This window comes from Bactrocera oleae, chromosome 5 (genome assembly GCF_042242935.1).
Source record: "Bactrocera oleae isolate idBacOlea1 chromosome 5, idBacOlea1, whole genome shotgun sequence".
NCBI classification, from domain to species: domain Eukaryota; kingdom Metazoa; phylum Arthropoda; class Insecta; order Diptera; family Tephritidae; genus Bactrocera; species Bactrocera oleae.
The window spans coordinates 46,803,259-46,828,364 of record NC_091539.1 but is presented as its reverse complement, the minus strand read 5'-3'; the positions used below and the strand labels follow the sequence as shown (position 1 = coordinate 46,828,364).

Genomic DNA, 25,106 nt, shown 5'->3' with positions numbered 1-25,106 from the left:
ATATTATACATACAGATATGTAAGTATAAGTACATAGTATGTGTTAACACAACAAGGATTGATATTCCTATGTATGAAATATCTAAAAGTGCAATTTTCTTCTAGCGCTGCCAATTTGTAGAAGTCACAACAACGCTCGTTTTTCGCTAAAGATGCCCAAACTCTCCACACGCCAGTTTCCCGCGGCAACTGCCACTTGTTTCATGACAGCACGATGGCAGATAAATATGTACACACTGCGAGCTACACATGTACTTTAGTATACTTATAATGTCAGTGCAAATATGTATGTGTGTGTGGGTATCTGCTGCAACGCTAACAAATCGACTACATTTAGACACTTCGCCGGCTGTTGTTGCTGCTGTTGCAGTTGTCTGATGATGTTGCAGCCACTTGACTTAATCACAAGTGCAATAAAATAATAATCAGCGGCAAGTAACTGCAAATGCCGCAGCAACAATTACAACAACTACAACAATAGCAACAATCACCACATCACCCAGAGTCTATATGAAGAGTATGAGCGTGTGTAAGAATGTGTGCAGCACTTGAGCAAATCAGATTTCTCATGATGCACCATGCGTAGAACACTGTCAGTAGTCGTTATTGTTGCTGTTGTTGGCGGCGTTGCACTCTCAAGTACCCACCGCTGCCAACAACTTGATGGCGAAAATCAACAGCCACAGCAATGTGCAACATGTCGCCGATGGCAGCAGTAGCAGCAGCGGTGGCGATTAATCGAAATTTGTGTGGCATGTGTGTCGGCGCACAGTAGGTGCAGAGGCAAGGAAGGCAAATGTGTTTATCGCACGATGATCTGCTCTTCACGGTAAACCAACAAATTATACCAGACATCGTGCAAATATTAATGCGTTGCAACTTTTATGACCGTGAATTTGAAATTGAAAAATAAAACTAGACATAAAATTGTTGTTGCTTTTTTTGGTCAACTGTGGAATATATGAGACTGCACCACGCACTTGTGGAGCTTGTAAATGTCACAGTAATGGTTAATATGGCGGATCTATTAATAATTTTGCGATGTGGCACAGATAAGCGTGCAAAGTTGGACGCAACTGATATATATTGCTATTAATGGGGTTAAAGTGCTTATTAAATTGCGAATGGCGAAAGAAGTGCGTAGGAAATGTGTGTGGGATGCGAAAAAATGCATTTAAATGCAGGCAACAGAAGTGTCAAATTCAGTTAATCGGAGATTTAAACGGTAAACTGTTCGATGAGATTCAGTTGAGGAATCTGAAATAATACTCATGTTGTAGTAATTAAAGTAGTAACCCAAAAACGTCTCTTATGTTATATCGAAGCGTCAAGACAAATGAAAAAAATAATTGTTGAGAAGTTATTGAGAAATTTCCAACATAAGTTCAGAATTATATGACTCTCAATTAGTTAACGTTTCGATTTGAGAAAACAAAATAAACCGCAAGTTTTGATACTGTTTAGAAGTGAAGATAGTCAGGTTGATTTAAGGTGAGGGGGTATTTCTAGTCTAGAAATAAAAATCGATTTTTCTTTTTCAAAGTTTAACTATTCAAAATATGTCTACAAGAAGATTTTTCAAAATTCAAATTATTTTCGGAGATATAGGTATTTTGCTGACACGGCATTTAAACTGTCTTTTTCAAAACTATACCACCATTTCGCAGGTTCAGCTGGACCGATTTACCTGTAATTTTTAGAGTTTTAGTCTTCTTTAAATACTTGCTTGTCTGGATAGTCAATATCCACAAATTTCAATTTCTACCATTTTTAAAAAATTCAAAACAGTAAAAAAAAAGTGGCACAAACAAAAATATTTTTTTTCAGACAGTCACCATTTCATGAAAAAAATTTGGTTTCCAACTTCTCCATAGTTTCAGACATTACGGCATTATTCTAGATTTATAATGTTTTCCTTTATGGTTTCAGCTTGCTAGTAGGGCTTAAATCGTGGGTATGGTCACGCGCCAATTTTTATAGACCGCCACTTCATCAGTTGCTAATTTTTGAAATGATTAACTTTATTTATTATTTCTTGAACTTATTATTATATTCTGTAATGTTAATAAATAACTAATAAAAAAATGGAGAGTAAAAATATGAATTGCTTCTATTACGACACTTCAAAAATTACCTGAAACTCTAGGCTCTAGACTAGAATACGCCCTTAATTCGTGCAAAAGCGGGCATGCTTTCTGTGATTTTTTGTGACCACACAGTTAAAGGCTCTTTACTAAAACTAATGGTGTATTGAATACGACATTCGAAAAATTTCCAAAATTTCAAAAGGATCGGTGAAGTAGCTTTGAAGTTATGAAGGGGACTGACAATTTTTTTTTTTGTTTTTGTGGTTTGTAGGTACTACAGAAGAAAGAATATTGAAACTTAGTATATATACATACATATATAGAAAGAAAATAAATAATATTTACAAATTAAAAAAAATATATCTATAAAAATTTGCTATTTCAAGTGGTAAAAACTAAATGCTTTTGAGCAAATGAAAACATATTGTTAATAAAAGAACAAAAATAAACAGCACACATAAATAAATTCGAATAGTAAATCAAAACTGTAGTCAGCGAGATGACCTCATTTTGATTGCCATGAAAATATTTACAACAAATTATGCGTATTTTCAACAAAAAATGTTTTAATTTTTATACATATGCAATGATATATTTATACACTTATGTATTTATGTAGAAGGTGTGGAATATATTATTCGGAAAAGTCATGGTATATTAATAAAGAAATAATGCTTAGGCACAGTCATTGATGAATAATTTGTATATATTTGTACTACAATATATTCACTTTTTAATTAAAACAAAAAAAAAAGGTTAACTTCGACTGCACCGACCTCATCAAATAAAAAGAATAGAATACTTGATTTTTAGCGGTCAATTTGTATGGTAGTTATGTACATCATATAGTGGTCCGATATCGGCGATTCTGACAAATGAGCAGCTTTTTGAAGAGAAAGGAATGTATGCAAATTTTCAGATCAATATCTCAAAAACTTCAGACATTCAGACGAAAATGGCCAAATCGACTCAGCTCGTCGTGCTGATAATTTACTTACATACATATACATATGGGTTCAAAAAATGTTTTCGTACAAAACATTTTTTGAGTGTTTTCTTGGAAGTAAAATATTGGATACGTACTTGTTTATATCGATTCAATATGAAAAATTTTGGTATTATGAATTTTCAAAATTTTATTGTTCCAAAAAATTACATTTAAACATATGCGTATACGAAGAAAATTATTTCATTATAAAAACTAGCCGGCCTATTTTTTTCTTTCCGATGAGATATAAGATGAATTTTTTCGATTTTTTTTTTAACAAAAGGTACGTTTTTTTAAACTAACTTATAATATAAACTTTTACACGGTCTACTCCGAAATTTTTAAATTTATAACTGAAGAGCCTAATGTACATTTTTTATTAAAAAATTATTAAAAATAGTTCCGAATTTAAACAAAATGTTTCATTTGCGCCAACTTTTGGTAAAATATATATATTGTTTAAATTCGTATAGTTTTTATTTTTAAATTTATTTAATTTTATATTTAAAAAAAAAATTAAAAGGAAACAGAAATATTTACTATTTAACTTATTCAACTCTTTATTTTTAAAAACCATATTTTTTTAATAAAACCAATTACAAGCAAACACATACATCTATAAGTATATCGCTTCCAAATCTTTCTATTTTTTACTCTAAGAAATTTCAATAGTAATTTAACTTCTTGGACCCCTCGCCAAAATTTAAAACAACATGTGTCGAAAGTTAATAAAATTTAAAATAAAAAAATCACAAAAAAGAACCAAAAACAATTTTTAATACTTTGCTATATACATATATTTAAATTCTTTAGGCACATTTTCCACAACCGTCACTAAATTGTGTTCCGCCAACAGTGCAACTAAAAATAAATCGCGTCGCTAGAAGAGCTAAGAGAATCTACTACGCTATGCTATTGTTACTAAATCATTTATTTATTTTTATTATTTTTACTTCAACACGCATTCTGTGGCGGGCAGAGTGTTCATAAACAAAATGAAGCAAAAACAACAATATTGCTTTAACAATAACAATTGGCGCGCTTGAGTAAAAATAAAGTTAATTGATAGCAAAAAATAAAGAAAAAAATTTATATAATAAAAAAAAGTATATAAAAAAAATTCAAAAGCTTTATTCTGCGAGATCCTTTTAATTTAATGAAAGAAATAAAAAAATTTATTTAAACGAATATTTTTTTTCAAATGTCGCGCATCGCTTCTTTCGTTTGATTATTTTTACAAAAAATGCGAGCGCGTAAATTCCTACTGCGCTAATTGCAATTTAATTCGCCAATTGCTGGCGCTGGAATACCAACTCACACCACCCCTTTTCAACAACTCACCACAAGTGGTGAGCTACACACTAAACTAGCGACTGCATTGTGGGTCACTTTATACATAATGTGGATCAATCAACTCTGTGGGTGTCCTTTGTAAGCAAATTATATGAAATTTATAAAATTCATTTGACTGTTGCTTACCTTGGGTCTGGTTTTCCTTCAGCTTCACACTCGATGATGAATGGTTTATCACTTTCCTTATTTTGTACTGCGACTTTGAAAAGCAGTTCATCTGTCGGGGGTTGTTTTATAATACGAGGCGGTGAATTTACTGGAAAAGGAAAACATTATAATTTTTATAGTAATTATAGAAAAATGCCAGTATCTGACTTATAAAATACAAAAAATGTAAAGTTTAAAATAATAATATTAATAAAGCAGCTGCAATTTAGAAGTTTACGAGGACTACAGTTTTTTTTTTTGGCGATTTTTATAAATTGGGTCCATTGAACTCATGAACACTTCCCCGAATCGGATTTTTCAGTTTCGAAAACAGAAAAAAGACAAATCTGGCGAATACGGTGGCGATGATTTCGTTTCGGTATTGGCTTTATACCCAAAACATTAACGAAAATGGCTGAGTCGATCCATAACAGATCCAACACGACGATTTTTAAGCAATGTTTCCATAACTTTTTCAATTGTGTTCGTGAAGAGTAGACAAAATATTTCTGCAACATTTTTAATGATTCCATTGAAACTTTTTTTTTATGGTACAAAGCCTGTAACCGAAAAACTGTTTGAGATATCGAAACTTTTAACCTGTTTAACCTGCCGAAATATGAAAAAATCGATTTTTTTTTTATGTCACATTAAGTGTGTCCCTTAAATATTACATTAATGAAAATTTCTTTAATATAAAACCCAAATTTACCAGTCTATTAAAAAAAAAAACTTTATGAGCATAAATTCCATGAGCAGTTCTTGTGAACTTCTAAATTTATAAACCAATTAGAAAATTGAAAAATATGCAAGAAATTTTCAGCAGAAGCTATAAAAATTATGGAGTCATAATTTATAAAAACAAAAAGCGATTAAAAATCCCACACCTTTAACCCCAGCAATATTTTCAGCAACACCGAGGAGTGAATGTGAAAGAGTGGCACTAAATATAAAAGTCTAAATAAACATATTAGTCAGCGAACTTAAATCATGAATGAGCCATTACTAAATTTATAGCGAAAATGCATGAATGCACTTTATGCGTTCGGAATAAAAAAACGAAAACAGGCGACACGATGACAACGATGCCACCGCATAGAAACGAATAAGGTAGGCAACAAAAAATAGATGTACAATACTTATAAAAAAGAAATAAAGAATTTCGAAATAGAAAGTACGTGTATATACAATACTATATGATACCCTGTAGGAACCTGTTTTATTAAATACGGTTTACGGGATAATTTCATATTTTTTCAAAAATGATGCCGATGAGAACGTAACCGTCAATGGCGACCGTTATCACGCCATGATAACCGACTATGTGATGCCTGAAATTGAAGCTCGGGATCTCGGCGACATTTGGTTCAATTCTTTAAAAAAGTAGTAAACTTCGAAATGGATCACCCTATAGAAGCCAGTACATTTGCTTTAGACTTCTTCACATAGTATAGTACAGAACTCATTGTGTGAGGGTTTAAATTCTATAAAAAAAAAACGAATTAGCCATGACCAAATTTTGGAAATATGATCACGTCATCCACCATTTATTTAGCGACTTGAATAGGTCCTAAAATTGTTAAATTTATGAAACAATAAATGAATTTGAACCCACGGTAAATTTAAATTCAATAGAATTTCTCGCAACGAATTAATACTGAGTGGGGATTCAGATAAATAAAATAAAAATAAGGCAACAATATACAAAAATTTCAAGTCTCTTGAAGAACGGTTTTCCCTACAGACCAAACATACATGACTTCCCTTCACGACTCACGCACAACAGGTGTCTAAAAATACCGGCGCATGTTTACATTTTGATCAGCCTTTTTTCATGAAGGCGTGAATGCGCTAATTCACCTGATATACATATATACAATGCACACTCTGTGTATTCGAAATAGAACTTGAACATTCAGAACGTACAGCGCAGACAGAGAAACAGATAGACAGACAGACCCTCAGTTGGAAATGCGGCCATTGTTCACATTCATGCCGACGTAATGCTCGCGAACGTAAACATCTATTTTAAAACTTTGGCATGAAAAAGTGTGGTATTAAATGAATTTGAACTGCATGTCCATACAATTACTTAAGGAAAGTAGGCCAACTAACAGAATCAGGTGGCAGAGTTCAATACTTTGAAGTGAAAAATGGGAGTTTGACGTGTTGAGATTGCTTAAGTATTTATGTGTGTGCATTTCACGAACGTGTCGGTATCGGCAGCACACAATTGCCATGTTTCTAAAGCAGATATATAAAGGTTTTTTTGACTGAGGGCTTACAAAATGTTTATAGTAACGCTTCTGGGTGGATTGGTACAATCTTGTTTGATGTTTGTGTGAAATTTGATCTCCATAGGTCAATTAGTGTGTGTTTGAAAGCTATTTGTTTACGACGTCAAATCTTTGTTTGGCGATTTTTATATACTGGGTCAATGGACTCATGGCGCATTCCACGAAGCGGATTTAATCTAATTCGAAAACAGAAAAAAGTCATGGAGAACTAAATCTGGCGAATAGGGTGGCTGAGCGATGACTGCCAAAAAGGCATGACGATCATGCTAGAATGTGACGGCGCATTCGAGGTCTTTTGGTACCAGTCTAGCATTGACACGCTCCATAACCAAAACCCTAACCAAAATGGTTAGTCAATCCATAAGAGATGTTGAGATTTTCTGCTATTAACACGACGATGCTCTCTGATATCAACACGACAATGTTCAAGCACTGTTTCCATAACTTTTCGGTTGTGGTTATAACTCCCCAAACAATTCTGCAACATTTGCAACGATTCCGTTGGAGTTACAAATTTTCAAACAAACTCGTTATTCAATTTTTTACCATGGTAAAAATGGCCGAAACACACAATAATTGACAACTGGGGATCAAACTTCGCACAAACACAAAAAAGGTTGTACCAATCTAGGAAAAAGATTTTCACAGGTTTTCTATAGGATTTAAATCCGGAGATTGCGCCGGCCAAGTCCTAACATCGATTCCTTGATCCTATAGCCAAGTCTTGACCACACCCGAGTTATGCTTCGGGTCATTATCATGCTGGAACTGCCAAACTACAGGCATGTTCCATTCAGCATAAGGAAACAAAACATCTTCTAAAATCTAAAAAAAGTGAAAATGGTCCATAATTTCCCAAATCCAAAACAGGAATCGTTTGTTCCGCTGTTTTTTTGTCAACGTTTGGACTTTCCGGAACAACCTTCCGAAGATATTATTTTCTAAAAGGCGGCGCGCAATCGTTTTCGAAGAAATTTATACTCCCAATTCTCTTTGGATAGTTACAAAGCACTTGAAAGGATCGCGTTTTGATAAAATATCTATGTAATTGTCATCCTAAGACATCGTTTTTCGTGACCGTCTCCTCAATTCGCATTTATTTTGGAAGTTTCAAAGCCGTAAACACAAATTCTTAAGAACTTTTTATTTTTTAAATTTCCTTTCGGTCATAACAGTTATTTTGCAAATTTTTTATTAGCTTAAGCTCTGCCGGTGTGCAGTGCTTTCCTCGGCTCATTGCTTCTACAAATAATAATAAATATCCAGTTTTAACAAATATCCTAAAGATTTTATACGTACAATATAATGTTTTACTAAATAACGATATTTAGAGATATCATTTGCTATTTTTATTCCTTGATTCTATTTTTGTCACGACAATACATACATTTTTTTCTTTAATTTGAGCACAAAGATAGCAGTAAAATGTAACAGAGCTACCATGGTGTTTTAAAAGATAAATATTCTATGAATCGATTACAGGCAAAACGTATCCGATATTTATCGGACAAATAATTTATTTGATTCTATTTTATTGTCAGTAACTGTATGTATGTTTCATCTTTAATTAATTATTATTATTTCTCCTACTATTATTTATACTCAGATCACAAGGAATCAGTTTTTGATGGCCTTGCCAAGCAACCATCCCTAGCCGAATCTAAACTCAACAAGCCAGAAATTTCTCTATAATTATTAATTGTATTCCAATATGGAAATATAGGTACCTTTACATCTTTTAGTAAATTGCAATCATCATTTTTGTTGTAAATAAGTAATCGACCGATTGTCATGCCAAACATAGAGCGAAGATAGCTGAGGAGGTTTGTAAACAAATGCATGTGTCTAGTACACGATCCAATTCAAAATAACATTGAAAACCGACAACAACAACAAAAACAATAGCATTTAATATGTGTGGAACACCGTTTGAAGTACAATAGATTAATTTAACACACACTTTGCATAGGCGAATTGACTAAAGAGGCAAAGAAAGATGAGTGGTCTTGAAGTGGAGAAATGACGGCAGACACTCACATCGTATGTGGGTATGTACATATGTGTAAGCTCGTATGAATGTTAAGCACAAGTCTATCGAAATACCTTCACGCCACATATTCCAAGAAAATCGTGGACAATTGTTTGTCTTCTCGGGGGGTGAAGCATAGCTAAGTAACTATAAATATATATGTACTATATATAATACCAGCGGATTGAATGAAGCATAAAATAGGCGGTCTGCTGCATGTTTGCTTTTGACGTACGGTCTGTAGACTGATAGCAGCCCAATTGCGAAGAGCTCAGCCGAAATGAAGTGAGACTAGTGATGCTGCGCCAAACAAATGGGTGATGGGCGATATGTAAAATGAGGTTCCCGTCAAAGCTTTAATGATTGAATGCAATGAATATGAATGTGGTTTACACGACGATCAAACGTTCGAAGCCGTGAACAGAGTTGCTTGTAAAGCATTTGAGTTGAAGTGAAGGCACACCGAATAATGTGGGTAATAAATAACATTTGTTAAACATTTTGAATTTTTTACAACACATGCAGCGGTAGGTGAGAAAAGTTGTTTTGAATTATGACTAACTTTCACTGATAGAAAAAAAAGAAAGTAGAAGTCAAACAAAAAATAAGTATTTAATACAAAATAAAATGAAATATTAGGAGGTTAGAAAGAAGAGATGCATTGAAATGAAATATTGTGCATTAAAAACTAAAGAAATATTCGACAATTGTATAGAAATTTATGTATTGTGCAGATGGGTTGAAAACATTGTAAAACTATAATAGAAAAAGTGTGAGGCTAATGAGATAGCAGAAAGTACGAACGCAAGTGGTTTTATTAGCGAATTTATTACTGATAAACCTACTATTTTTCACACAAAATATGCATTTTTCTACTTTATCAACAAATATGAAATTTTCACAAAAGCAAACCTCATCCTATTATTTTGAACGACTTACATTATAGTAGATTTGATGATCTCGCCATTTAATAGGTAGATCTCGTCAAAAAACCACTTCTACCAATTTTCGGTCCATGAGGTTTCTGTGCTTTAACTCGTATGATTACACATCGAGCTTCTTTATCCACCCTTATTTAAATGGTTGACAATCGTAACAGTGCTTATATGACAGACGGACTTTTCATTACTTTGCCGATGTTTTCAACAATTGGCCTTCCAGAGCGTGGTGCACATTAGACATAAAAATTACCGAAACGAAATCGACGAGCCACTGGAACTATTATACCCTCCCCCAAATAGGGATGAAAATGTTAATCATTTGCAAGAAGTTATCTTGGTCTGTGATACCTTGATACTTCGCTAATAAAATCTTAGAATCGGAATTTTGTAAAATTAATTTAGTTACTTTCAGACTACATACTTATATGTAATAATACTTTTTTCAATAAATTTTTTAAATATTCAGTCAATATGCTTCGCAATTAATAGTCGTAGATATCAAGGCCTTACTGTATATATAAGCATAATTTTACAACCTTACAATTACTGTAATATTTACTTACTTTTACTCTCTGCATTTGTGGAGCCTAAAACAGCTACCAGCAGCAGGACGGCCAGCATTTGTGTTAGCCGCCCCATCCTGGATGTGTCTGATGTGTAGGTTAGGTATGTGCCTATAGATGTTGGTCCCGCACGCAATTCGAGCAGGATGCCGTTGATGTTCCTTGTTTGTAGTTGTGGTTATTATTTATTCGCTCGCCTTCGGGGGGAAGAGAACAGTGTTTGGAATGTTCAGTCTATGCAAATATGTAGTTACGTGAGGAGCACAGACATTTGTGTGTATATGTTGCTATATGTACGTTGCACAAAAGTATGTACGGGAATACGTGCACAAATGTACTCGTATTATATGAATCTAATTCAATCCGTCTAAGTGCTCCATGTACGAACTAAATGAGTGTCCTTGGGAATAACTGTACACTTATGCAATTTTAATATATTTGTAAATTAAACCTAAATTGAAATTGAAAACCAAAAAACAAAAATATATATATTATATAAATGACGGGTGTAGATATAATTCACTTAAGCACAAAACACTAGAACACTAAAGCGGTCGGTAACAGTCGGTAATATAAGTATGTAAGTCGCAAGCTTTGCACGCGAGCTGGAATGAGAAGAGAAAAGGTAAACATTTTATTAGAATTCAGTTTCTAAGTTCTTATCTTTGGATTTGAAATTATAGTGGCATTTGAATGAATTACGTTCTGCACGTTTATGTTTTTATGTAATTTCGAAATTAATGTTCTCATAAAAGAGAGAAATTGGGGACATATATTATATGATAATGGTAATCATATTCGAGCAAATCATCTGAATTCGTCAAGATAGCAAATTAATTATTCGGATAATCTGAACTGTTGATACTGTAATGCCCTGTAAATATATCACTAAAATTTTAAAACAGTTGATACAATAAAATTTTCCCAATTCCCAAAAATCGTCTTTTTCCCCTTAACGTTGCCCTGGTAAGAGAAGATTTTTGATATAACAAGAGAACCAAATCATCGACACTTTCTCAAAATCAGTTCTCAACGAGCCAACAACTTTGAGAAATTCAATTTAGAGGTCTTTATAAGTAGAGACAAATACTTAAATCGTGCTCTCGAAAGAAAGTAGTAGGGAAACAATAAAAGATGGTGCAAGGATCGATAAAAGCAATTTTCAAAATTTGTTGGATGATTCCTACAATCCTGCGACGACACTTTTCTTATATTATTGTTTTTGTATTCTATAAATTAAATTAATCAAAACATTGACTATGACTGCTCTAATGAACTTTTGCGAACCTACCTGGAGATTATCTATCAGAAAGATCTTGCTTGAAACAATCGCTGTAATTTACAATATGTAAAACTGGCTTTGAGTAACAAATCAGTACTAATCCTGGTAGAAGTAAATTAATATCGTATATAAAAAGGCAAACCTAACAAAATCGGTGCTCTGAACCATTTTTATTCGAAGAAATCAGCTAGAGTCTACATAGTACCAGCTTAATGCCTCGTTTCCGAAGATAAACCCAAGTGGAGTTTTAATATTAAAGCAGCTAATGCAACGAACACTCGTGTTGTCAGAATTATCTTAGTTTGGGATACACCCAATGGAACTTTAATTAACTTTTGATAGACCTAAAGTAAGATCGTCAAGATTTCTAGTAGATCATTTTATTTATGCTGAAAACCCAGAACTAACTTTGGATACAGGACAACACAGCATTCTTATAATAAAACTAAATGTTACATAAATAAAATAAAGATGTTTGAACTTACTTTGTCGACTACCATTTTCAAAACCTACGAGTATATGCCTATACTCAGTACCAACTGCCCTACAGTGTAATAAAGACTTTACTGAATTCACCTACCACAAAAGACAAGCCTCCATGCAATTACTACGAAAGCAAAATAGCTAAGTGGGTAAGTAGTTATGGAATTATGCAAGAAAAGCTTTCGGGTAGCTGTTTACAAATAAAACGAGGTATAGAATAGCGATGGAAGTGCAAAAGGAGAGCAAATCTAGCCAACGAAAGAAATGCATTGGAACCAAAGCGCCTATTAATAGACAACAAAGTCAACTAAAAAAGAAAACGAAAGCGAAAATGACAAGCAAAACGAAAAGAAGAATGCAAATCGGTATATCTAAATAAAGAGTTCGAGCGCAGAATGTGAGAAAATTTTACATGTTAATTCAATTAGCAGTTAAGAAATAAAATTAGGAGCAAAAAGGTTAGACAAAACTGAGTGCTGAAAGTAAAGGGTTTCGCAAGCATGCGCTTTGAAAGCTTCGCTGTGAAACCTCGGTCAAACAATGTGCCGAAACACGCACAGAAACGAATCAGAACGGCAGCAAAGACCTACTATTTATTCTGGGCACATCAATTAGATTAACTTTGAGATGGTAAAATTTAAAGTATGACAAAAAACAAAATTATGAAAATCACTTTTTAATAATTTGTGGAGCAAAACTAAATTCAGTGGAAATTATTTGCTGTCGCTAGTGATTTCAAGTTAGACAATCTGTATTCAATTGTGTTTATGTGTAGAACAAGGCAGTAACAAGGGTCTAATATAAAGAGCGTGGCACGCTAGAGTAAGTGTGGAGTAAACCATTTCGTGTTGTTGTATAAAAATATTAAATTACCTGTCTATCAACTACAGTTCAAATTGCCAACATGGATTTTAAGAATTTGTGCCAGAACATCGACGTTAGCAGCTTACGAGGTATGTATAGATGTGAATTAGTTGTGAAACGTGGCGTGTTGCATGCGTTCTGGGCTACATTTCTCAGCGCGCTTGTGGGTCGAGCTTAGCATTCAATGCCAACCAGTGAAAATCGATATTTCAATGCAATTTTTTCGCACACGTCAGCCATTTGTTGCGATTCTTTCTACACGTACGCCCATTCAGCCCGAACGCCCAAGCCCCAACCACTGCCACTTAATCACAAATCCGTCAATTAATTTATTTAGCCACACATCAATTCTCTTTCACATTGTATTTCAGCACGAATTCCCTCTTTGCCTGCAATGCCAGCAATGCCACAAATTAAATTGCCAAAGTCATTACCGAAATTGCGCTCACGTCGCATATTTGGACGCTCGCGTGAGGATCTCAGTCGCAACAAAGGTTCGACGAAGGAGCAAGAACGTCAACAGTCCATTCGACAGCTGTCGACTCAGCCGCCCATACCACCTGCTGATTTTATAAATCACTCACCGTGTCACATATCGACCGTTTCATCGCTGATGCATCAGCAGCAGCAACAGCAGCAGCGTGGCGACTCGCAACGTGGCACTTACCGCAGTGCCTGTAGCGTGGACGATGACTACCCGTCACCAAGGCAATTTCAAGCACCAGACCGTTTATCGCGTCCCATAAGTCCAATAGACGGTGAGAGTGAGCGTGTTGAACCGACTGTTGCCAAGTTGTCGCTGACGGAAAAGCTGCAGAAAGGTTATAAGGACATCAGCGAATTTCGACTGAGTCACATCTTTGCGAAGAAGACAGTGGTGCGTAAGGACATCATATTGGTGGATCAATATGTGGAGCGTTACAATGAGGAACGTGAGCGTGAGCATGCCGAACAAGAACGGCATGATCGTAAGATTGCCGATAATTATCGTTTCAACTTCAAGCTTTCGCGACAGGACACAGATAATAGCAAACGTAGCATAAGCTCTGAAGAGTCGCATACGCAGGTGAACAATAGCCGTGCCAAAAACATCCATGAACAAAGCGAAGATGAGAGTGGCATGGAGGCTACGCCACCACCACGCAAACCAGGCATTGCTTCGACACGTTTCGCTAGGGTGCGTAATCCACCGCTGGAGCAGTATATAACTGATGAGAGTAATAACGAGTTGGATGAGGACGAAGAAGTACCTGTACCACGAGCTGCTCAGCAGAAATCAAAGATTGTACAAAGTTCACCAGAGAGCATGTCCAATCAAGCCATGAATAGAAAGACGCTCTCGAAATTACGCAATATGAGGCAAAGCAGCGAGGAAACTCCAGAGAAATTAGGTGAGCGAAAACGACGACGTGCACCGTTATCACCACAACAGTCCGAGGAGAAGCAGGAAGCGCCAGCCGCAACAGTGAATGAGAATAATCCGCTTAGTGTCTTAAAACAGAATATCAAACGTTTTTCGAAATCGATAAGGCGTGCGCAAGAATCCGAACCTAAAAGCGAACCGAACGCAGATACGGCAGAAGACACGGATGGCGATGGCACGCCTAAGAAAGAGACAAAACGAATCAGTCGCACTGAAAAATTGGCAGCTCGTTTACGCAGGTTCGCTTCACATGAAGCGTCCACAGAAAATCTGGATGAGGCGACACCCAAGAAAAGTGAAGAACAGCGTTCACCCATACGCACTGTCATAACCAATAAATTGCAAGATTGGAAGAAGAGCTTTAAGCGCAGACCAACTGAAAGTGAGGCGCAAACTGGTGATGAAACCTCCCCGGAGCGTAATGCTGAGAAAGGGGAGAAACGCACGGACACTCTAATGAAAAAGCTTCGTAATATACGCCAACAGAAACGTGCAAATTCTACAGATGATCTCGATGGCACTGAAGAGGATGAGGCACACAATACGCCCACAGGCACGACAAAAGATGCTAATGCACGTAAGACGGTCAACTTTGAAAAGCGTTTTGAACAGGCACGTCAACGTACTCTTAAAAAGATGAATGAGAAGATGCAACAGATTAAGTTCTTTAACAAGTCGCAGGAGAATCTTGAGAAAGAATGTAGTGCAACCAAGAAAGAGGCTAGCAAACACGACGAAGTGGAAGCTGAAGAAGAATCAGATGACGAGCGTACCGTCTATGTACGACCACATACTTCTGCCAGACGTGCTGCAGCCCGTGATACGCCAAGTGATTCCGAAGACGAGCAACAGCAAACAGCTGGAGAAGAGCGTGTTAAAAACGATAAGCTCACACAAAGTGACTACGAATACGACAATGAAGATATGCAGCATACACGTACTCTTTGGACTACTAAAAATTTACTCAACGATTCATTAGACTCCGAAACCGATGTCGCGTTTCCACGCGTACTCATACATCAAGATAATTCAGATCAATTTGAATCGACACTTATAATAGCAGTGACACGTCCCGCACCATCAAAACCTTCCACACCTGTAATAGAGGAAATACACGACGATGCACCGAAAGTTAAGCCCCCAAGGCGAAGTCGTTCACCAAGTCCTGGCAGCGGTCGCGCTGAATGGATACCAAATAATGAAATTATATCTAACTTCCTAGAGATAACTCCGCCGAGTCAACGACGTTTATCCGCTGAAGCCATATTGCCGGCGCCACGTGGTCACACACGTAAAATGTCTATGGACTCCAATTCCGATTCTGATTCTTGGATACCTGACAATGCACGCAACAAAAAAATCAGTCAGCCAAGCAAGGAAGACTCAATGGAAGCTGCTTCCGGAGTAACACTCAATAGCATCGATGAGAACGAAGAACCGTGGAAAGTACACCAACATGCGTATTGTGATGAGAAACTCTACAAAGCGAAGAGCATTGACATATTCGAAGCTAGCGTTCGGACAGGAGGTGCAAAAGCAGCTTTCGATGATTTTGAAGATGAATTGCGGGATGAGCCGATACTGCGAATACCTCAGAAGCACATAGATTCCTCATTTGAGAAGGATAGTAGTGAAGAGCCGTTCGCTGCGGACGACGATAACTCATCGCGAGTAACAAAAATTTCTGTGAGTGTCATGGGCGAAGAATGTGAGGAGATAAAGGAGTGTGATAATAACAAAGCGAATATTAAGTTGTCTCAAGGTTCCACTAAAACCGATGTTCTCAACACCAATTTAGACGAACAGAAGCGTAAAATTGTACATAATAGAGATGAAAATGTCGACACAGATGAAGATGATGACTATGATAGGCCACCGTCGGCTGCGCCTTCACCACCTCCTTCAATATCACCACCACCGCCACCGTTGCCATTAAGGAAACCAATTCTCTTACTATCCAAATCGATGGAGGAATCTACACCAGTACCGACTATGAAACCACCAATGCCACCTACTAAACCACCACCACGTATACCCGATCGTACGCCATCGATGACACGGATCGCCAAACCGCTGGTAAAGACTTCATCCTTGCGTTTGGCGTACAACGAACAAGTTAAACCTTCAGACGTGGGTAAGGTCAATAAGCTCATCTCTCGCTTCGAGACACCACAATCAAATACGACACAACGACCGCGCGTTATACGCAGACGTCTGACGCGTGACGAATCCGAGGAATACACTGACGATGAAGATGATTTGGAAGAGGATGAAGATGGTGAACAAGAAACGGACGCAATGAATGCGAACTCCGAGCGTGATGTCACACCAACACCAACGAATACACCACGCATGTATTCTTTAGAATCCGACACTGAGAGTTTGTCTGCAGTTTTAACAAACGTGAACAAAACAAAGCGGACAACCGTCAAGATGGAAGAAAATATTACAATAACACAACGCGGCAATGTGGTTAATGGCAATACGTCTAAGGTCTATAGTGATTTGCCACGAATAACTTTAAATTTCGACAACAATTCAAATTTGAATTTGAGTTGTGCAAGCTCGGAATATGGTTCGCCGCTGGAGTATCCCTCAAGTTTAATTGGTTCGACCGAGACAACGCCGATACCAGAGCGCAGGCCGCAAGAAGTGCAAAATTTGAGAAGTGCCGAGCGAAATCGACGTTCAATGACGCGAGACGATGACAAATTCTTATCATTCGATAGTGATGATGGTGAGTAGGGCAATTCTTTAGGGAATATTTGAAACTAATTTTATAATTTCATTTCAGAAAACAGTTACTATTCGATAAGTTCGACTGGCAGCAGCCGTTATGTAGTGGAGATTTGAGTTTAATGAAAATTCTTATTTTAAAATTATATTATAAAAGTGTTGTGCAGTCAGATGTATAGTTATATGTACTCATATTATTTAAAGTAACAAATATAAATCCGCAAGGGAGTGAGACAGGACTAAATTATTTATTTTAAAGCGATTTAAAATTGACTGAAAAAGAAATTTAAAAAGGGAGTGTTGAGTTTTTGAAAACTAGGCTCATCTATATTGCATGGAGGGTTAAGGAAGGTGCTTCTACGAGTACGGCAATCCTGTTTGAGGTTGCTTGCGTCAGACGATCAACATAACAGTCACGTTGGAAGTACTTATTAATGCATATTTTTTTCACGTACGACAATTTCAGGGTGATCCCGGTTTAACGTTCAGTGTTAGGACCATTCGTACCATATAGTATATTTTTATGTTACTTTTAGGAGTGGCTGTTCCGAGAAAGTAATTTATAAATTCGAGATTAGGTAGGGTTAGGTAGTATTTATGACATATAATCTTTGCCTGCAGAATTAAATTTCCGTCTCAGCTGGTAAAAATCACTGGGTCGAAAAAATAATCCAGAATATAACCATAATGAATGATGATTCTGGTGTTTTATACAGAAAATACTTTTGACGAAAAGAAGTAAGCGGTGCAAGAAAGAAAAAAAATTAAGATTTAGGGGCACCTACAAATGTAAAAAGAAGGCCTAAACATACCAAAGATACAAATATTTAAATGGATTTACAATTAGAAGAAATAATTTTCCACAAAAAAAAAGTTAATCACATAATCAAACGCAGCCTCGGCCACAGCACAGCTGTCGATAATCGCATGATAATTCATTTACAGCGCAATTAACGCTAGTTATTTAAGCAGTTAAAGCGGAACCTAAATGCTGTTTAGGCTACTGAGAACATAAGTACATAGTATGTGAAGTGCGAGTAATGGCTTACCCCTGTGGTGGCATTAAAATAAACCACAAATTAAATTTACACCATTAAATGTGCAAGAAAAATGGGAAATATTCGCATAGAAGCAAACGAATTGATTAAATTAAGCACGTGTGGACAGTGAAAGGAAAATAGGGCAAAAGGGGCTGCTTCGAGATTGATCAAAGAGCTGGATATTCAGCAGCACACCGCAATGTAGACGAAGGAAACACATAAAGATCAAATCGCTGATATTGACGTCCCTAATCAAACAGACTTTTGACTGCAACGAAGTCACAGTAGGGTGTCTCGAACAAGCTCACGCACATATACAGTGCATATGCTTAAAAAATATGAATATTTTCCTTATTATTTATTTTTTTAATGAACACAGGATGTTTTTAAATCAATTATTCAGGCTATAACACTACAACCCTTAAAACAAAAAAAAAATAAAAACATGGAAATCGATACAGTGATTTAAGTTGCTGTGATCTTTTTGGCTCTTAATCGTATGGGGTGGACGAATGGATATGCTACACTCAAACACACACACATTTAGTCTACTCGAGTTGACAATTGGAAGTATGAAGGGTTTAAAAGTACATAGTGGTTGTCATTAGCTGGAAACTACCCGCGCATGCGCCAAGCGCCAGCTGACGCCCGATCGTTCATAAGGGTTGTTTGCTTTAAGACTACGAGTCACGGAAGTGCGGCATAATGCACACGTTGTGTTTGCATTTAAAACGACTATATATGTATATATAGTATATTGGTATGTACAATATGTAAATTGAAATATTTGAAAATATGCTCGTGTGCGCAGGGTCGTCATGCTGCAACGAGTCAGTGGGCAGGCACCCACGAGTAACTGCATTGACTAGGTGAGTAAGCGCCTTTAAAAATGTGTGGTGTGTTTGAGGGTATATTCATATTATTGTGTGTAGGTACCGCTTGAGTGTTATATCATGCTTTTAATTATTAATTTATGCTAATTAGTTAACGGACAACTGGACAAGCGTGCGATAAAACCAAAATTTGGTGTGCCTGCTTGCATATTACCTCACCAGACATGGCTTTATGAGTATTCCCAGCGACATTAGTATACTTAGAAGTTCAAGTAATAATAAGCTTGTCACCAGTCAGCTGGCTACTTGCACCTTTGGGACTGTATTATATAGTCTAAGTGTAATGAACATCAGTATTTCTACGCCAACAACGAGATAAGTATTTGTATGAAAATAAAATGGCCAAAAGTTGCTCTGCATGATTGTTAGAATTGTTTGGAGAAATGAACTAGAAATGCAGTTCCATGAAAAAAACTTACGGTACTGTTAAAGCTGGGCGTGGCAACTGATGATTTATATAGTTATATGAGCGAACTTAACAAATAAGTGTACTACCCTTTTCTTAACTAATTAAGTATAAATGTCTTGAATATGAGCCAAATCAGACCGTAAATATAGTTTTTGATAACAATTCGACTAAGACGCCAGCTATCGGGGAATTTTCGTACCTATAACCTCCTTTATAACTTCTTTTTCGTGTGAACTTATCGATTTCCATTTTAAAGAGAAGTAATGAAACAGTTCCTGGGGAGAATCTCAGAATCTTTATGGCACATCTATTGTGACGGCCTAACTAAAGTTTATTTTTGGGAATTAAGTAACAACTACTGTATTAATTTTTTAAGGGTATATTTATACATTTCTTAAGAATATACAGTAAAATTTGAATTTATTTTTTAATGTTAAGGTAAACTGATTGAAATGAGCGGCTAAACTTCAGAGGTTGTAACTCAAAAACTATATGAGATATTCATTTAAAATTTAGTATGTTAGTTTTTTAAGTATAACCTATCGAAGTATGAAAGAAAATTAATTTCGCATTAGGTGTGCCCCCTAAAGGCTGGATATAATGTCGACTATTTCGACTACACCACAGTTTTATATCTACCTGAAAAAATTTTTTTCACACTAAACTCTTCTGAATGGGATGAAATTCAAATGTTTTTTTTTAAATATTATACTAGAACCACGTGATGTTCAGTATTTCCTAATAAATTGTTGTACAAAAAGATGGGCCTCCAATTATTACATAACCGAGTTTTCATAAATACTTTGGAAGATCTAACCAAAAACATAATCAAAGCTGAAAATAAGGGAACATATATTTTAAAGGAATCTCCACTGCGTAATACAAATATCTTTTAAGGTTTTTTGTGCTTATAAAAAATTGGGGTTTTTTCATTGGCATGTGCAAAGCTATGAAGATTATAGCGCCAATCAAGAGGGATTTAAGCAGATATATAGAACTTGAAACCTTCACCACATAATCGAATACTGTAAAACAAAGCTTAAGTTTATCAAAAGAATTATTTACAGGCAAACGAAGGGTTAAACAAAAGCATTGAAATTCGAAACAAACCTTGAGTGGTTTTCTTTGAGCATTGTTCTTAATCAAGCTCGTGCCACTATTATATACAAATTAATATAAAAAAAAATTTTAAAGAATTAAATTAAATAAAAAGAAATAAGAATGCTTTACAAAATTGTCTACTTCTACCACTTCACATTTTTAGCCTCAAAGGTTCTAATATTTGGTTCCATTCACTGATTTTAACATATAATACTTTCGATGAATTTAATTCCACCAATTGTTTGTATGCGTGCGTGAACCCTTTAAAGTCCTTACTTTGTTTTTTTCTACTTTGTCAGTGTTATTGTTTTCCACTGTCTTTGTTTACTCTCCGACTGGTGGAGTGTCACCCGATTTTGCATGCATATGTTGCATGCAGCACCAAACACACAGCGAGTAAATAAAACCTGAACGTTTCGTTTGATTCGTAGCAGCAAAGTAAATAAATAAATTTGTATTTGGGAAAGCAAAATTTCATATCAGCGAATTTTTATGCCACGTAACATAGCTACCAACACACACAAGCTGCTGGGAATTTCATTACATGAATTCGTGAATTTAATGCACAAAAATAGTACGAATATGTTTCAGGCATTGTTGCCCCGTTTCAGTTCCAACAAGTAGCAAAGGAACTGCAGGAGTGCAGTGGCAGCCACAGGAGGGTAGCATGCAACCAGCTGGTCATAGTATACAACACACCACCCTGAGTAAATATTATTACCTACTGTTATTCGGCAGCAAGCTGCTGAAATGCATTGAATTTGAACTACCGCGATTTGGGAGCAGCCAGGAATGCATTCACCTTTTCAATAGTGGTGCTGCTGCTGCAGCTCCTGCCTAATTACAAATGAAAAGTAGGGGAGAGCAGCAAATGGCATTCATCATGGTGATACATACTCTCAAATAAGTCATATCCTCTGCCGTTAATAATGTGAAATATCTAACGGATATTGGAAAGCGAATAGATATTTGAGGTGAATGCCCAGCTGGGCATCAAAACGCAGATGTTCCTTTCACGGTTACAATTGAAGGTTTAATAGGAAATAGAAAATGAAAGAAAAGGCTCAAAACGATGTGAAAGCATAATAATGCCAATAAATATCGTTATTGATATGAATTTATGGTGGAAAATAATATATGTTTACAATTAATAAAATTTTATTTGGGACTGAGAAATTGAACAAATTGTAAGAAGCAGCATTACTTCAGGCATATTTTTGCTTGTGATAAAAAAAAAGCATAGTCAAAGGCTACTAAAATTTTATGCTGAAATATGCTAATGCTTAAATATACTGAATAAATTCAATAAATAGATAATATTTCCATGTAAAATTAATTTTAGTACCCCCTAATATGCAATAATCATTTATGAAAGGTTTTAATGTTATTTTAGAATTATTGATGCCTCTAAAAAAAAAGTGTTGCAAAAATTTTCAATAAATATGGTATCTCATGATTTCAGGACAGTTTTAATTTTTTAAATGCTGCTTATTTAATGAGATACTCTCTTTTGCTCTTTATATTTCAAGGAGATGTTAATAAACTGTTTTCTACAAATTTAAATGGTTTAAAGGTTGATATTTTTCAGGCATTATTTATTGAGCTTCAACTACTTATTCTAACCAAAGAAGAAAAACGAAGCACCATCTTTTCGAATTAGACTCGGACTAGTTAGTGCAACTGTTTGTTTACAGTGCAATAAAATTTTCTGGTGATTTTTCCATGAAAAAAAATTTAACAACGATTTTGCGGAAGTGTTTTCCAGATTCTACGTTATTACGAACAAAAGTATTTGAGTGGGACATAGCATTCTGTGAAGATCGTGAATTCATCGAAATTTTAAAAATCGTCCATCCTCCACCTCTGTTAAATATTGAAAACGTTAAAGAAACGTTGCTTGAAAATTGTCGGATTGGCATCAGAGAGATAGCAGACATATCTATAGATCGACTCAATGCATTTTCGTTTCTGTTTTGGGTTTGAAGCGTGTCATCGGTAGACTCGTACCAAAAGACCTGAATCTTTTGCATAAACGACGTCGAATAGAGGTCGCTAAAGTAATGCTTGACAACGTAGTTGAGGACTCTACATTCATCACACACATGATTACTTATGACGAGATGTTGCTTCATAAATATGACGTCCAAACTATCCAAAAATGATCTAAAACCGAAGAATCCAAAATTCGCTGAAAGCACTGAAGACTAGCCCAGCCGAATCTTATAATAAGTATGTGGGCCAAATTTGATTTTTTGTTTTGATTTGAGATGGTATTCTGTCGAAACCGCCTTAATGAAATAAAAAGACTAAGTTTTCTAGAAAAGTCTGCAGTTCAACCAAAATTTTGTCGATTAACACGTTTTTAGACGGAGTAAAGTGGCACGAAAATGTATCGAGGTTATACTTTTAAAATTTTAGAAATACTTGAAACAAAAATTGACATATTTCCATTTCATCAGCAGAGTATTTGTAGAACTATATATAGCCTTTGGCAGATAGCAATAGAAACCCAGAACAATTCAACTGTTCGTGGCATCCCAACTCGAAACTCATATAGTAAAAATTAAGTAACAGTTCTTAATAAACCATATAATCTTCAAACTAGAAATGCAGAACTATATTCAACTCTTTTGCAATTGAAAAGTATCAGTTACGCTTATTCTTAACGCCTTCATAAAAACAAACAAACATAAATTTTTTAAAGGCGTAAGCTATGAAGTTGTTCAAAACAAAAATTAAATTAATAAACAGTTTATAAGCGTGTTTAATTATTGGAACAAATTGAATTACCGTCGAATTTTATTTACTCAGCTTAATAAATGTGAAATTAGTTATGTAGAAACTGCATGATGTAAATATACATATGTATGTACACACATACTGCTCGTATGCAACATCGAGAAGAAGTATTTTGAATTTCATAAACTTAATTAGCTTCATTTAACTTCCATTTTCACTGGCAGAGATGCATTTTCCATCGCTTTTGTGGCACGAATGAGGGTTTAATTACAATTAGTGCTCTTAATTATGGCAAATGCGCTTCAACTAGGCGTAGGATTTTATGATTTTCTCAGCACATAATTTATCACTCCATGACAGCATAACAGTACAACATTTGGACTTGGAGATCGTGAATACGCCTACAAATATTTTTACATAAAACTATATGTACAAATGTATATATGAATGTATGTATGTATGTATATCAAGTGCTCATTCAATGACAAGATATATTAGTAATATTCCCCTTATAAACCGCAAATTGAATTATTAGTACATTGAACCCTAGATTAATTATTTATTTACTCTGAAAATTTTGAAACTTGGTTGAAAGCCAGCTTAATGTGTGAATTTATTATACTGCATTATCGTAAAAAGGAGGTTATTCAAATACTCAAACAGATCTGATTATTAATAGCGACTTGAAAAATAAACACCAAACTTCCTAGGACATCGAGATAAACTAATAGCTCTTTCCCAAACTCGTCGGTAGAATGATTTATGCTGCTACAACAACCACAGTTGTTAGTTATAGTATAGTTTTACATCATCACTATTTATAATAATTACAATTTTTTGTACTTTCCTATATAATCATAACCTAAAAATGTCGTCAATGTCCTAAAGCATTACATTTAAAAAGAGGATTGCGGCGCTAATCTGGCTGCTTTAATACAAAATATTTGCAAACAGCTATATAACTTCTCAAAGGCATAGACCGGAACATTTAATAAACAAAACGCGCGAAGTTCCAATTCTCTCGGTTTTTCAAACTTAAGAGCGTTATTATTAAGGCCATAATTTTTTTTTGTGAAGAATAAACTTTAGTTAGCGACAGCGAAGCTGTAATAAAGATAGACTAGTTCAACAATACAAGCGACTTGGGTGCCATTGGGCAGGAGCGTTTCGGGTAACGAGATGTCAGACATCGTGGGTAAACTTAACACTATTCTTTTTTTTGTGGCGTAACTAGTCATTGGACTCCATCCTTTGGTTAACGTTAAGACGAATAGCACATATTGCCAGAATCAATCGTTTAAGGATGGCTAGTAGGGTTCGAAAGGGTACAGACATGATGCTTTCATTCTCTGAAGATTTAATTACTTAGCCGATATGCTTGAAAATCGCAGCTATTTTGCTAGACTTGAAGATTATAAACACTTCCATTATCTGCCTTTTTTACCAGTTTTGCGTATCGATTCTTTCAAAATTGATTATAATATAACTCTGGAGCAATGTACAATTATAGCCTCAATACCATTTCCACCTTTCCAGCTTTTCATTAAGTACTTATGGTACTTAACCATTACTTAACACATATTTAAAGGAAACAAAACAAAAGTGACACCATTATTTTATTAATCCAAAGTTTGCAGCACCCAGCTTAACAAGCTTAGAAGTTTCTTTAAGACGATTTTCTAACGCTTTCCTCAGAGATTGAACGCACAGAAATCAGTGTCAAAAGTCAGA

The 25,106-nt window shown here is 35.4% G+C and overlaps 2 protein-coding genes across 7 annotated transcripts in view; one reads left to right on the top strand and one right to left on the bottom strand.

The window, feature by feature from the left end:
* Nrg (Neuroglian) overlaps positions 1–25,106 on the bottom strand; it is a 115,998-nt gene that overhangs the window by 65,284 nt on the left and 25,608 nt on the right. For all 6 annotated transcript variants that reach the window (XR_004977154.2, XR_004977153.2, XR_004977156.2 and 3 more), the window contains exons 2-3: positions 10,406–10,856; positions 4,555–4,684 (exon numbers count right to left, since the gene is read on the bottom strand). Coding sequence is in view for 2 of the 6 variants with exons in the window: in XM_036365905.2 (XP_036221798.2) it covers positions 4,555–4,684; positions 10,406–10,481 (206 nt within the window). In the remaining 4 variants the exon portion in view is untranslated. The remainder of the gene's footprint in view (positions 1–4,554; positions 4,685–10,405; positions 10,857–25,106) is intronic.
* PIP82 lies at positions 12,700–17,437 on the top strand. Its single transcript, XM_014232908.3, has 4 exons — positions 12,700–12,992; positions 13,061–13,123; positions 13,406–17,194; positions 17,252–17,437. The coding sequence occupies exons 2-4, from the start codon at positions 13,075–13,077 to the stop codon at positions 17,308–17,310; spliced, it is 3,897 nt and encodes a 1,298-aa protein (XP_014088383.2). The 5' UTR covers positions 12,700–12,992; positions 13,061–13,074; the 3' UTR covers positions 17,311–17,437.